Source organism: Mytilus galloprovincialis, chromosome 2, assembly GCF_965363235.1.
Source record: "Mytilus galloprovincialis chromosome 2, xbMytGall1.hap1.1, whole genome shotgun sequence".
Lineage (NCBI taxonomy): Eukaryota > Metazoa > Mollusca > Bivalvia > Mytilida > Mytilidae > Mytilus > Mytilus galloprovincialis.
Window position 1 is genome coordinate 54,600,599 of NC_134839.1, and position 15,778 is coordinate 54,616,376.

The 15,778-nt window shown below is 34.0% G+C and overlaps 2 protein-coding genes across 4 annotated transcripts; both read right to left on the reverse strand.

Moving 5' to 3' along the window:
• Nucleotides 1–6,175: 6,175 nt before the first annotated feature.
• Nucleotides 6,176–15,764, reverse strand: LOC143063860 (putative amine oxidase [copper-containing]). Of its 2 annotated transcripts, none has more exons than XM_076236276.1 (4): nucleotides 15,588–15,764; nucleotides 9,164–9,235; nucleotides 6,773–8,850; nucleotides 6,176–6,503 (listed from the first exon to the last, which is right to left on the reverse strand). In XM_076236276.1, the coding sequence occupies exons 2-4, from the start codon at nucleotides 9,174–9,176 to the stop codon at nucleotides 6,204–6,206; spliced, it is 2,391 nt and encodes a 796-aa protein (XP_076092391.1). In that variant the 5' UTR covers nucleotides 9,177–9,235; nucleotides 15,588–15,764; the 3' UTR covers nucleotides 6,176–6,203. The 2 variants fall into 2 exon arrangements, with proteins under 2 accessions (XP_076092391.1, XP_076092392.1); XM_076236277.1 differs by lacking the exon at nucleotides 15,588–15,764 and adding an exon at nucleotides 9,792–9,910.
• LOC143063862 (uncharacterized) lies at nucleotides 12,336–15,466 on the reverse strand. 2 transcript variants are annotated; one of them, XM_076236278.1, is made up of 4 exons: nucleotides 15,320–15,466; nucleotides 13,735–13,983; nucleotides 13,175–13,356; nucleotides 12,336–12,712 (listed from the first exon to the last, which is right to left on the reverse strand). In XM_076236278.1, the coding sequence occupies exons 2-4, from the start codon at nucleotides 13,974–13,976 to the stop codon at nucleotides 12,456–12,458; spliced, it is 681 nt and encodes a 226-aa protein (XP_076092393.1). In that variant the 5' UTR covers nucleotides 13,977–13,983; nucleotides 15,320–15,466; the 3' UTR covers nucleotides 12,336–12,455. The 2 variants fall into 2 exon arrangements, with proteins under 2 accessions (XP_076092393.1, XP_076092394.1); XM_076236279.1 differs by lacking the exon at nucleotides 15,320–15,466 and having other exon boundaries at nucleotides 13,735–14,902.
• Nucleotides 15,765–15,778: the final 14 nt, after the last annotated feature.

Sequence of the window (15,778 nt, forward strand, 5' to 3'; positions counted from 1 at the left end):
TTTATTAACTATGTATTTGCATTTAAGGCGTCGCAGATCAAATTTATTCGTTCACATTGTGTTAATTAACGTTTTTTGATTGAGTTAAGCCTTCCAATTGATATTTTATCGTGTGTTTATCTATGTTGTGATGTTATACTATTGTCTCAAAAAAGGGAGAAGGTTTGGTACCATTAAAACATCTTATCCCGCTGCAAATGTTTGCACCTGTGCTAAGTCAGGAATCTGATGTACAGTAGTTGTCGTTTGTTTATGTAATTTATACGTGTTTCTCGTTTCTCGTTTTTTTATATAGATTAGACCGTTGGTTTTCCCGTTTGAATGGTTTTATACTAGTAATTTTGGGGCCCTTTATAGCTTGTTGTTTGGTGTGAGCCAAGGCTCTGTGTTGAAGGCCGTACCTTGACCTATAATGGTTTAATTTTATAAATTGTTATTTGGATGGAGAGTTGTCTCATTGGCAGTCACACCACATCTTCCTATTTCTATTCAATAGTAGTGTGATGAAATAAATCCAACCAGTGGCGTTAATCAGATGTGGATGCCCTTCAAAAATAGTTAAATGAAATGTATTCAACCAGTGGTGTCAATTAGATGTGGATTCTAAAAAAATTGTAAAGATCTACTGATACATCTAAGATCACAATCTCTGCAATTTTGCAGCAACTTTAAAACCTTTTTTACGCTTTACACTGCTATCCCCATGCTCAATTGAAAGATCAACTTTCCAATCTCATCAAACAGAATTTTTTCTATAAAAATGGGAATCGTAGATTTGAATTTCTTGTTTTTGGTCATGATAATTTTTATTATGTGAACTTTCAGAAAATATGCTGGAGATGATAATATCAAAATGTTGAATTTTTGTATCGACAATGTTTGGAGGATCGATATTTCAACAGACAGTCAGTATTCCAATGGTTACTAATTGTGCAACACTACTGTCCGACTTGTTTTTGTAATCGTATGAAGCAGCCTTCATTCAGAACCATCTAAAGGACGAAAAGAAAAAGCACCTTGTAAAATTCTTTAATTTTAATTTTAGATATATTAATGATGTTCCACCACTAAATACACATATTTCAGTCAGTACTTAAATCTTATATATATCCCAGTGAACTTGAAATTAAGGATACTACTTATACTAGAAGGACTGCTTCATACCTTAATCATTTCCTCAAAATTGACACAGATGGACGACTTCACACTAAATGACAAAGGGGACAATTTCAAATTCCTAATTATTCCTAATTAACATACCTCCAGCTCCGTCGTATGGTGTTTACATATCTCAGCTGATGCGTTATGCTTGGGCTTGTCACACTATAAGGACTTCAGTTACAGGAGCTCAGTGCTCCTTATGAAGACACTGCTTCAACAAAGTAATGAGGTGGAAAAATAAAATATTACACTTCATAACCTCCATGGACACCATTACGAAATGGTTGATCTGTACGATGTGTCTGTGTCTAAACTAGCTTACGATATTTTTACCAAGTCTTATATTGTGGTTTACCATCTACGTGGATAAACTAAAACATACTGATTGTTCCAATCACATTACTGGTGGCTGATTGTCCTGGTAAAACTGTATAACACTCACTCGAATATTTAGAATACGATAGTTCTCAAAAGTTTGTTCAGCAAGCAATTCCATCGGCTTAGTCTAGTCATCTTTATTTTGTCCAACAACGTATTAAGTATCAGGCTTCTCTCTGAACAGCCTGAAAAATGAATAAAACAGCAGCAGACACAAGTAATTGTTGGTAGAGTGTGAGGGGAGGTGGGTGGGTTTTGAAACTTTCACTTATCCAGAGCGGCTAGTTCAACTGTGAGGCTGAAGTCACGTGATGTTTATAAGCCGGAAGCGAGATGCGGATCCGAATGATAAAATATGTCATTTAAGGAAAATAAATATATTAATCAAATCTCTTTCATTAAATTGGTTTATCTTATAAGTGATAAACCTTATTATTCGATGTGTACGGATGTGTTGTTAATCATGAGGGCAGTTGCAATAAGTTTGGTACTCCTCATTACAGCATTTTGGATAGTTAAGAGGTCGGTTGAAACTATTTTTTAGTACACAGTATAGATTCAAAATTAAATTTGTAAAACTATGTAGTAAATAAGGATACAGCCATAAAATATGGAATCTTTTGTTTATTTTACTTATAAAAGAAGATGGAAATATTTCGAAATAAATGCAAGAATAGCAAAAAAGTGTTGATATTTAGAATTCTACAATCGAAAAATACGTTACCACTTTTCAAATTAATTATTCTAATGCTTTACACAGATTTTGAATATTAAAAACGCATTCAATTCTTTATTTTCGTGTCATATTTTTGTATTGGGTACCTGTAACAAAGAAAAAACAACTATAGAAGTTGAAACCAATCTAGATCTGAGTTATGCCGCTTTGTACAACGAATATCACTTTAATCATGTAACATTTCGTTACCGCAACCAGCCTTAACATATATGCGCACAGCCTTAAAGACTGTTAGAACTATATATGTTACAAAATCGTATACTGAGCGAAGCTTTTCTTTGTTACCTTCATAGGAAAACTATCAAAATTGAAACCAAATACACGCACGGCTGTAAAAGTTTGATAAAATGTTCTATATGAATGCCTATATAAAGTCCGATTGTATTATTCACGCTATGCTGGAATAATCCATTAATTACATTGTGCACTCAGTTTTTCTCACTGGCAATTAGACAAAAACTTTAATAGACATAACTAAATCGTGCAAGATGTTTTTACACCAAAAATTGGTATACTCAAACTTATAAGACATTTTTTTTCAAAATACTTCTCTGAAGTCTGAACAGATATGAAGATACGAACGACACACTTAAAATCAACAAGCGGAGAATAAAAAACGTCGTAGGGGACCAATTCTATACAATAATTTACAGAACATATGTTCTTTTCACTGTCACGCGCCATTTTAATAATAGTTAATATAATCTTATTGTGTATAAACGATTATTTTTTTTCCCATGTTGTGTTCTACAATGAAAGAAAACAATATCGACAAAAATGAGCTTTCGATGAAAGATTTATTGCAAAGGTATTGTATCCTAGGGAATGATGGTCTTGGCCAGATTTGGAATGTCGTGTCAAAATTTTGGTTTTCAATGCTTTTCAACTTGGTTATTATTTGAGTTTGTAACTAAAGGCAACAGTAGTATACGAAACTCATAAATCGATTGAGAAAAAAAAATCTGGGTTACAAACTAAAACTGAGGGAAACACTCAAATATACGAGGAGAACAACGGCACAACAGACACACAACATTGAAATGTAACACATACAGAAACGAACTATAATATAACAATGGCCATTTTCCTGACTTGGTACAGGACATTTTAAGAAAAAAAATGGTGGTTTGAACCTGGTTTTGTGGCATGCCAAACCTCCCGTTTTTATGGCAATGTTAAATATAACATTAAAATGACAACATTACATGACAGGACTACAATACAAATAAATGAAAGAACATATAGGACAGAGAAACACACGAATAATAGCTAACCAGGTTTAAAATATAATACGCCAGACGCCACACAAGAATAACCAGTTACGCCCAGATGAAAAAAGTTCGAAAGCCAAAACAAGTACAAAGTTGAAGAGCACTGAGGAGCAAAAGTTCCAAAAAGTTGTGACCAATACCTGCTAGGGTTTTCTGCATGTGATAAGAACATCCTTATTATTTAGAATAATTCATACTTTTGCAACAGTAAATTTTATAAAATGACAACTAGTATATAATAGATATACATGATAAAACCGAAGTGGTGACTAACTACAGAATAAAAACGGATACATTACATAAAACAACCTAATCCAGCACATATTAATACACAGCCGAGTTAGCCAAAGCCTCAACGCACAAAGTGACGTCACATTTGAAATTCTAAAAAAAAACCACACAAATTGACGTCACATTTGAATTTCTAAAAATATTTCCCAAAAATAAGATAGAATTAGAATTGATTCAAGATTAGATGTGTAATACTGATATTACATCTAATGAAAATTACAATACTTATTAATATCAAATTGTGGTAGTAATCAGATAATTAATTGTATTATATAGCTATATCGGTGTTTCTTCTGAATCAAACTGTAAACCAAATAAATCGTGTAAATTTCGTTGAACCAAACCAAAATCTAATAAATAAAGGGGGCGATTAGTTATCTTTACCATTACACACGAATATAACAGAAAAGACGTTAAAACATTTGACAAAATCCGATGAGAATAACAAATATAACATCAAAACTAAATACATGAATTTGGGATAGAAAAGTACCGTCACACGTCTTATAGCAATGCGAATTCACACTCAGCACAACAGTCACAATAAAAGATCAGACGACGTAATGAAAAAACCCACAATCTAACACGTGGTAGAAATGTTCTTAGTTAGTTTGGACAAAGACACATCGTATGGATCAACCAATTCGTGATGGTAGCCGTAAAATTTACGGAGAGTCATTTTTAATCTGTCCTCCTCATAACTTTGTTGGGGCAGTTTCTGCGTAAGGAGCAAACTCCTGTATATGAAGTCCGTATAGTGTGAACAAGCACGAGAATAACGTATCAATTGAAATATGTAAACACCATACGAAGGAGCAGAGAGTATGTTACTGCTGAGAAATGGGAAATTGATAATTGGGAAGTTGAAATCGTCCTGTTTATCATAGATTTTCGTGTGAAGTCGTCCGTCTGTGTCAATATTGAGGAAAAGATCAAGGTATGAAGCAGTCCTTCTAGTATCAGTAGTATCCTTAATTTCAAGTTCAGTGGGATATATAAAATGTAAGTATTGGATGAAATATATAATACGTATGTTTTCAGCACCATTGTTCATTAAATATCAAAATCGTTACGAATATTACAGTGTTCAAGACGTATTAGACACAACTTTTTCGGAATATGGAGTTTTTAATGCTCTTCATCTTCGTATTTGATTTAACCTTCCAACTGGTATTTGATGAGTTTTTATTTCTAAGACATACCGGTAATTTGCCTGAGTGATATTGGGAACATTGTTTTTTGATTTTCAGTGCTTTTTAGATTCGTGACATATTAGGTGTTTTACATGTTTATAATTGTATGCTACTGTTATTGAAGTCGGAAACACGCGTCTAGAAAGTTCAATCATAAGCCCGACCTTCCATCATAAACCGTTTTCAGTACTCAGATTAGTTGTGTTTGAAACACCAAATTCAGTATTTTGAATGGTTTAGTAAGATACTCGTAGTCAAAATCTTTGTAATCATACGTCGATATACAAAAAAGGGTATACTAGTATATGATTAGGTTTTTTGTTTTCATAATCATTACTTTAGGTATCAATTGTATATAAGAGACTACATAAGATACGGTTCGTTTGAATTTGACTCCCTGCATTAGAAGTGCTTATTGTATTTCTCTCAGTTTTGTCGTTTTATTTTGCTTGTATCGTTCTAGCTTCTTACTTTGTGTCTATACTAATATCCTGTACATTTCTGTAACATACACAGCTAGTATAAAAATAATTTGAATCAAATGCTCTGTAATTTAATCTCAAAGCATAACTTTGAACTTATTTCTACAACAATTCTACAACGTTTGTTTTCATGATTGCTGAATTCAGATGAAAATAAAATTGAAAATGGAAATGAGGAATGTGTCAAAGAGACAACAACCTGACCATAGAACAGACAACAGCAGAAGGTCTCCAACAGGTCTTCAATGCAGCGAGAAATTTCCGCACCCGGAAGCGTCCTTCAGCTGGCCCATAAACAAATATGTATACTAGTTCAGTGATAATGAACGCCATACTAAACTCCAAATTGTACACAAGAAACTAAAATTAAAAATAATACAAGACTAACAAAGGCCTGAGGCTCCTGACTTAGGACAGGTGCACAAATGCGGCGGGGTTAAACCTGTTGCTAAATTCAGATGATTTTAATTTTAACTTTTTATCGGCTAGTTTCGTGTGATCGTATCCTTATGCTTGTATTTTAATGATTCCATGATATACTGACTGGAAATACCAATATACTTGTGCGTCTGGTAAATTATGAAGATCACAAGGTATAATTTACTAATAAAGACATCAAATATCAGAAGTTCTAATTTATAACATTAGAAAAGGGACATCAAATTAAAGTGTCTTGTTTTATTCTTATTATTCAATTATCGATAATCCATCTCGGATATTGCTTTATTAGTTCGTCATAGTTATGATCAGCTGGCAGACATGTGGACTCCCGTTTCACGCCATAACGCTGTACTCTTACAGTTGATCCCCTTTTGGACCTTTCTATCGGCTCTACACGTACAGCATTTTTAGAGGAAATAGCTGCATCTTCAGCAAAATAATTATAGGGCAAGAATAAACAACTATTATCCATACCAGGTGATGTTGTGACAGGAAGATCTTCTGTGTGTGGAATGTGATATTGACCCATAGTAATCCAGGCTACCAAATCCTTGAGAGAAAAAAACATTTAAGAGCTGAATTTTAGTTAAGATAGGAAACAATATTATGTTCAGTCAATGTATTGAAAGGTAAATGGTATGTTAAAACTACAAATTATATCGAAGTGATAAGCAAATGAAAATTTACATGTGTTCTTTTTTTCAATTATATTCGGACTCTGTTTTCTTTGTAATATTTGTTCTTGGTTTACTTTTTTTCGTTGATACATCCATTGTAAAATAAAATATTTATAAACACATTGCTTATATTAAGACTTACTTCATCTAAAATAGAATCGTTGTCGTCAATGTATTTCTGGAAATCTACTACTGGTTCTTTTATATCCAAAGAACCATAAACAGAAGAACTTGTTCGTTCAGAGTCGTTATATTTAGTAACTGCCATTTGGTAACGTGCCCAACTGGCTATAGGTTCATTTCCGTATCCTCTTGGTAATAACTGATAAGTCATGCCTTTATTTAAAATTCTATAACTTTTAACATTACCATAGTTATCTTTCATTTGTTCGTTGTACATGACTAGGTACTTTGGGGCATCGAAGTTAAAACGGTAAGCTGCGTCTTTTTCCGTTTTTTTGACAGATGTGTTAAATTTGAGTTGGATAATTTGTTCAACCGGAACTTCAGAGAACTGGTTTTCTATCTCTTCTGTGTTAATATCTAATGTTGCAAATCTATTTGATGTACCCTTTATATCTAGATCGGCTTTTATATGAAAAAGATGATGATGAATAGGCGCGCCAAAATTATCATGCAGCTGGAATGAATATTTTTCGTCACCTTTTGTATAAAATAACGCCCGTACATAACCAGTGCTCGTCACCTTCACTTCTAGCGCTCCATTAGGATAGAAAATAAAATCTATTATATAGTCATAATTGCCAATTGTAGGAATGGTCCTTAAGACAAGAACTATATTTTCCATTCCTTCGTAAAATCTACCATTACTAAACCAGTAAGAATGATGCCGCCTAAGTGGCATACCTGTATTCAATTCAAACAGACAAAACGAAGTCGTAAGTTCATAAGAACTTTCACCTCCGACATGGAAACTAGAGCCAATAAGGGTTGCATCTTCAGGACAGTCGACACCAGGAAATAAAACTTTTGATTGCAAGCCTATAAGTGCAATACTATCCAGAAATTGTGCTAAAATGTCATTTGGTTTAAAACCAGAATAAAAAACAGCTATTTCCTGTATACTAAGTTCATAAGCAATCCGTTCGTTTTTAAATCGGATATCATACAACTGTGGTCCATGTATTGTAGACATTCGAAAATCAAATTTCCAAAACATGTATTCGACATGATGTCCTTGGACATTGTATCGCTTACCATCAGGCGAAAACTGCTTTGGGTTTCTAAGCGGTGGATCCATTGGAGGAATGCCTCGCTGATTTAAAGTAGAAAAATCGTCAGAGCTATACACGGGCAGTGGAATTTTGGGAATAGTTTCTTTGTTTTGATTATAGAATGTTAACACTTCAGTTATGTTATTGAATATTGTACTATTAAACCAAATCTTTTCAATAGTAAATATTTTCATATCTATATCAACAAGTACAGAAAAATCTAATAACCGGAATCCTGAATACTCTGAAATATGATTTAATGACGTCCATACTTTCCTTTTGTTTTCGCCAGAGAGTGTAGGAGATACGTGCACACCATTTCCAAATTGAAGACAAGCATTATTACAATTTGTAAGTCGTGCGCCAAAAATATCCATGAACATGACACCAAGAAAAGGATCTATGTTTTCCCTTAAATATGTTATCATTTTGTAATATTCATTTCCGCTAAATGGTGGGCGATATACAAATGGGATTTTCTCAGGCCTAAATGGCACGGATCGGTAGTGTGTTGGCGTTGGTAGTGGACCAACTATTACTTCTTGCATGTATGGTGGTTGTTCATTTCCTCTGAATATAATAACATGAGCTTCTCTTGGTGGTTTCTGTCCATTCTTATCAAGGTAATTTAAGACATCTTTTTTATCGGGTAAATATAAATCACTTAAGAAAATAAAATTTTTGTCTACGTTTATATCTTTTAGATCTACGAGATTCAGTTCGTGTTGATTGTACAAAAACGATCGCAGTCCTTCAATTTCAGCTCTTGTCAGATGAACAAATACAGAACTGGTATTTGATAGTTCAAGGTTTATTTTCCCGTATTTTTCACTAGTGGTTTGACATTTTCCGCTTTCTAGCTTGTCATTTTTGTTGTTCTTTATGATTACAACGATGAGTGCTATAGCTAAACCCATAGACAACAGTCCGAGTAAAATTGCTATTATCCGCCATCTCTGCCCTGATATGTTGGTATAACTTGGTCCTACAAAACATATAGAATCAGCACTACTACATTGACGATTTTTTAATTATAAGAATTTTCTGTTTTTTTTTTGATTTTTAACCGCTTTGAAGAAGTTTTTTTTTAATGTTTTGATCGTTTTACAAATTGCTTTTCCCTCTCGGGTGAGAGTTTTAGAAAGTATTATGTTATGTTGTTTCAATATTTTTTGTACAAGATATTTTTTATAAAAATTGTATATTTTTGGTGTACATTTTTTGTTAATAAATATCATACATTTTTAATATACAGAAATAAGGATAAGAAAATATGTCAATATAATGTTATTATTTACCTTTCATTTCCATAGTGATCAGTGGTTATCTTTCATAGAAAATAGACGATTTTTGTAGGCTTAGTTTAGAATCTAAAACAAAGACAAACATAGTTATACGATTTTTATCATTCTTCTAAACCTGCACAAAACATCATGGGAGACCCAGTGTATCAATATTTAAGATTTTTCTGATTACTTGTTGATCATGTTGGTTGATTCTTTCCAACCTAAAGGCATACAGCTACATTCCTTGTAGTACTTGGTTACTTTTATCTAGTTATAGAACGATGTAAGTTCTGCTTACTTCCGGTGGAAGAAAGAACTAAGATGGACGAAAGAGGTAACTAAGAGTCATAAGTCGAAGGCAGACAACACCATGGCAAAAAAATCGAACAGATCATAAATAAACACGAACTAGTCAGTAGTCATGTGCTTGTAGTTCAGAGGTTATCGTTGGTTTATGTCTACCCTATTTGTTTTTTTTTTGTAAACTGTTTGTTATGAATTAGAACGTTAGTTTTCACATTTGAATGTTTCATATTATTTATGTCGGCCGACGGGGCTTTTTTTAACCGACTCCCAGTATACGGTATGTGTTTTTTTAATTGTTCACGGTAGTAAAGTTGTTTATGAATTGATTGCTTACATTCACTTCATTTGAACGTGGATGGATAGCTGTATCATTGGCATTCATACCACGTCTCCTTATTTGTATAGCAAATCTATCGTAGATAAACACATTTTAACAACAACTACAACTAAATGCTGATTCTGGACACTTTGTAGTTGACTACCTAAATGAAACAAGAAAACTCATAAATTTCATTTTAGATTTTTACCCACTATAAATGGTCCACTATATTTACACATTTCAGTTCTTCTTACTGTAAAGAATCTCTTTAAGAGGTTATGGCCAAACTCTTACGGGCAAGACTGCCTGCTGATATATTCCGGAGATATCTTCTTAGAAAAGATATGTTTTGGAGGTTTTTTTTTTATCCTGAATTGCATTTAAAAATGTTACAAGTAGGGGAAGTTATTCCAGCAGGAGATATTTGTACTTCCCATGTCACAAGGGATAATTGTTTGCGAAAGGAACTATTTGGAGGTAACATTTGCAGAGGACATGTAGAATACGTAAGATGCGTTTTGGCAGATATTAGAGAGGTTGAGATTGGAAACTTGTACGTGTACGGGTACTTGTAGCCACACGTACACGTACACGAAGAAACGTCTAGATTTTTTGTTGAGATTTCGCTGTCGCACGTGTACTGGTACGTGTACCTAGACGTACACGGAAGAAATATCTAGTGCTTGCTTGAGATTTTTTTTACGTGTACGGATACTTGTATGACTGAATTGCGGTTTTGAAAACAACAATTTCATTGGCTGGCTTATTCCTCACTTTCTTCTAGCTCAATATGTCTTCTGCCGAGATTCTCTTGTTGTCTGCTATTGAAGATAAGGACGAGTTGGTCCTTATTTCAACTGAAATGAACCAGTCTCACGGCAATGTATACAATGGAGAAAAAATTAATTTGGAGGTTCTCACTAATGAACAATGCAGATTTATGTTTCGATTTGAGAAACAGGACATTGATAGACTGCGTGTTGCTTTGGGAATCCCACTAAAAATTGTATGTAACAATGGAACAGTTGCAAGTGGCATAGAAGGGCTTTGTATAGTTTTGAGAAGACTTTCATATCCTAATAGACTTGAAGATATCTCTCCAATTTTTCAAAGGCCGTTGTATGAATTATCTTACATTCTTTCCAAGACGCTAGACATAATTTATGACAATACCAGTCAAAAACTAACTTCCCTAGATCAAGAGTGGCTGTCTGAAGAGTACCTTCGTACATTTGCAGAGGTCATTCATGAGAGAGGATCACCTCTTCTTAACTGTTGGGGATTTATTGATGGCACAGTAATGCCAATATGTAGACCAACCAGGCATCAACGAATTGTGTATAGCGGTCACAAGCGTGTGCATGGATTGAAGTTCCAGTCAGTTGTTGCACCAAATGGACTAGTGGCAAATTTATCTGGGCCAATAGAAGGCAGGAGACATGACTCGGGTATGCTGCGGGAGAGCGGTCTTATGAATCAGCTGGAAGGCACAATGAACAGGGTAGATGGAACGCCATATTCCCTTTATGGTGACCCAGCGTATCCTCTAAGGCCCCATTTGATTGCTCCATACAGAGGAGCAGCACTTACTGCAGAAGAACAAGAATTTAATAAACGCATGTCAGCAGTCCGTGTTTCTGTTGAATGGACATTTGGCAAAGTCCTTTCCTTATTTGCATTTCTTGATTTCAAGAAAAACCTCAAGTTGTACTTGCAGCCAGTTGGCAAATATTACTTTGTAGCAACTATATTCACCAACTGTCATACTTGTTTATATGGCAGCGAGACAGGAACATTCTTTGGATTAAATCCACCAACCCTAGAAGAGTACCTCCAATAGGCATAAATGTATATGGACATTTGCGTTTTTTCATTGATCAGTAGAATGGATTCCATTATTTTAATAAATAGTTTTTGTAAAAGATATCTCCTTGAATTTTTTTTTATCTTAATATAATTTCAGAATGAGAGTTCTTATTATTTTGATAGTTATCTGGTCCCATTACTCTCGATAGTTTCTGAATTTATAGAATTATTTTTTCCGAAAAAAATAGAAAAACTTAAATAAATCACACCCTTTCCACATCCCCCGGACGAGAATTTAGAAATGGTTATTTCGTGGGTCAATTAGGAGGAGGGATAAATGCTCACAAGCAAATTAAACCCTTTATGTGCCTATCCCAAGATGTGACCTTGTAATTCAGTGGTCGTCATATGTTGCTGCCTGCCTTACATGATTGTATTTGTTTTTTTCTGTTGCAGTTTTTAGATAAAATCAGGCTGTAAGTTTTCTCTTTTGAATTTTTTTCACATTTTGTCATGGCTGGGCCTTTGATATATGGTATGTTTTTTTTTATTTTTGAAGGCAGTATATTACCATATAGTTGTTTACATCTTCGTTCTTTGGTGGATAATTTTCTCATTGGCAATCCTGCAACATATTACTTTAATAAAAACATTTTTAGCAACAGTGGCCATCTTGGTTTTTAAAATTAATTATACCAGACGTAAAGTGATGAATGTCTGTAGTTTAAATATGGACAATTAAATTAGTCTAAATAACGTAACAATATAGTATTTATTTCTTCAAATATAACATTTTCAACGATTTCCAATTCTTATCATCACATAGACTACTAAATTAAAAGTAAAATTAAAATGCAGTTGCTTTTGATTTATTTAAGATTTTTTTACAGTTTTGATAAGTTCCATCAATAAAAGCTGTTGTTGTTTGTCATTTTCTATCTTCTGTTTCCTCTCTTCCCTTTCCAGCTCAAACCTTTCCCTCTCCAGCTTCAATTCCTCTTTCCGTATGCTCACTTCTTCCATTTTGATGTCTTTTTCGACATCACATTTTTCTTTAAGGTACGACATAATAGATTCATTACCCTTTATTTTGGTGATCTTACTGGGTGTTACTGTTACACCTTCACTGTCTACAAGAAGAAATTAATGTAACAATTTTACTTTTCAAACATAATATTGTTAAAGCATATGCCGTTACTTTCTATCTACAATTACATAACCGGTTAGTATATCTTGGTTTTTTTTTTTAATCAAAACAAGGTTTATATATATATATATATTGTAGCCAGATATTCTCCTTCTTATATTCTGTTTCCTAGGCCTAAATTTGGTAGAAATCCACTTTCTTGCAAGTCTTATACGTTTTGTGTTTTTCTATTGTTGAAGGCCATATAGTTATCTATAATTGCTAACACCAACTTCATTTCAACTTTGGTGGATAGTCTCATTGGCAATCAAACCACATCATCTTATTTTCATATTTTTATTTTTATCATTTCAGGCTGCTATATATACCTACTAAAAATTCACGAGTTTCTTTTTATTTTACATGTTTTATTCTAAATACATTACAGAAAATGAATACAGCGTACCATTTGAGATCTTTACTGGGGTAAGGGCTTCCATTGCCCTTTTTCTGATCAGTTTTGCAGAGTGTTCATCCTTGTCCTTCTGTTGAGCTTTTTCCTTCTGTTCTTTGTCTTCTTCTTCAGCTAATGACTGAATTTCTTGAAGAAGTTGTTGTTTTTCTGTGTATTCTTCTTCTGTTCCAGATCTACAATGTATTGGGAATCTACATGAATAACTATTTAACTATTTATTTAGAACTGCAATTAAACCAAGGAAAGAATTAAGAAAATGGCTATTCAAGAATAAAATGCAGGGTAGGCATGGTAGGAGAGAAGCATGGGAAGCTCTTTCTTAAGACCACGACCATACATAAAATGAGAAGATATTGGCCTTCTCTTGACTGGTATTTTTTGCAAAAACACCTCCAGAACATGATATATCTGTTCAAAATGCCGATTAGTCTTGTACAAACATGTACACTCTGTCTGATTCAATCTGAATTTCAACTTTTTTTTGTGTGTTAAACATGTTAAATGTACCTGTTTTAAAATGTATAAACAAAGTCAAATACTATTTTATTTACCTTTTTAGTGCTTCATAGTTTTCTTTCTGAAACTGCTGCAACAGTAACTGTGTCCTTTCTCTCACTCTCCTGGATGTTACATTAAATACTTTATCAACATTTTCCTTTACGTTTTGGGCAACAACTTCCCATTTTGTTTTGTCCTTGTATGGGTTTTCAGCCAACACCTCCTTTAGTAGGTTCAAATCATCCTTTGCTGAGAATCTCACCTGTGTTTTCCTAAAAAGTTTGGGTAATGCCATGCCTTTGCTACAATAAAAACATGTATGCAAAATCAATAATGTTAAGATTCGATTTTTAAAAAAATGTAAAGAGTTCAAAACTTGAATTTTTGCTACATTTTGATATTACAGTTTAAACTTAGCACATATTTAGCAATCATAAAGACAAAATCCTCTGTTTTGTGTAATATTTCATTTTCTTATGCTTAAAGGGCCCTATAGGTCATGAAATATTAAATAACAATAGAAAATGGCAACTAATGAAGGAAAAGGCCTTGGAGAAAAGTGATAAACAGTTCATAAAGGTGTGGATGTAATGGCACAATGTCAATGGTAAACAATTAATCAAATGAAGATGGTAAACAATTTGTTCGTCAATTTACATGTACAAGAGCCCTGCAACACCCTACATGTTATGTAGCTACTATTGTTATATAATGTTCAGTATACTTGTTTGAAAAGGTCACTTCCATATATATAAAAGCAACCAGTTTATTAAAGTTTGATAGAGGATAAACTTATTAAAGATGATTTATTGTTGGTTGCTTAACGTCCAGTGGCAAATATTTCATGCATGTTCAGGACGAGAACAAATAAACAACAAATACAATAGGTAGGTCCTGTAAGTTTAATAGAGGCCATTCGGGGAAGTTTAGACTGTCACTGTAAAATGAGTGGAAATTGGATAGGGACAGACATTTTGCCTTGCAACAGGCCGCCTACGGACCCCTCCAAGTGTTGTTGTAAGAACTCTTACGAGCATAGTGCGTGGCACTCTCTATACACGAGGCATCGGATTTAAAGTAAATTGGTTAGCAGGGGCGGATCCAGCCATTTTAAAAGGGGGGTCCGAACCCAGGATAAAGGGGGTTCAAACCACATCTCCCAATTTAAATGCATAATCGTAAAAAAGGGGGGGTTCCAACCCCCGAAAAAAACCCTCCCTCGATCCGATTTTTACAAATTTTTGTGGTTGTACGTCGTCGGGCACCTGTTTACTTTTGTCACCGAAACTTACGGCACTTTTCGCATGTAATAGTTTGAAGGGCACCAAAATTTAAATCAATAACTTGTTTAAAAAGACGTTTTTAAAAGCCAAGTTTCAGTTAAATTGGTGTGAAAATAAATCTGAATCATATTTATGTCACAAAGTCAAAGACCAATGGCGCCAATTTTGCAAAAATGCAAATGGCGCCGCCTGATTCATTTTCCCCAAAACAGACGTGATTCATGCAGTCTATTATGCTGAATTAATAATATTTTGAAGAAATGTGATACAACACATGCTTAAAATTTTAACATTTATAGTTTTGTTCCTATACAAAGTCAAAAGGCATCGTTAAACCCACACGGGTAACACTTACTTGTAGCAGTCTCTGCACACGTTTTGATCAACTTGTAACGTTGGCGAAAATCACGTGACACTCCAATTCTAGTGACGTAATACGAAAAAATACAAGTTTCACGTACCGGTACCGGTACAAGTTTCCGATCTCAACCTCTCTATTGTTTCATACGTTTTTACGATGAACTTCTAACGCTGAACGATAGCAGCACAACACCGTTGTAGAAGCTAGCTATATACGCGTTAAAAGTCATATGAGATATGCAAAAATAACTTTCGGCACTCACCGTGGCTGTTGATTCCTCGGGAACGCTCTCCTACCTTTTACATTAACACAGAATAAGTGAGCCGATGAGTTAGCTTTATACAAGCAGGATGCAAGAATAGCGTACAGCAGTCACTGTTGTTGATGTTTCCTCGGGAACGCTCTACTACCTTTTTAATGTTTACCAATTTATTTCTATTTATAACTAAAAAA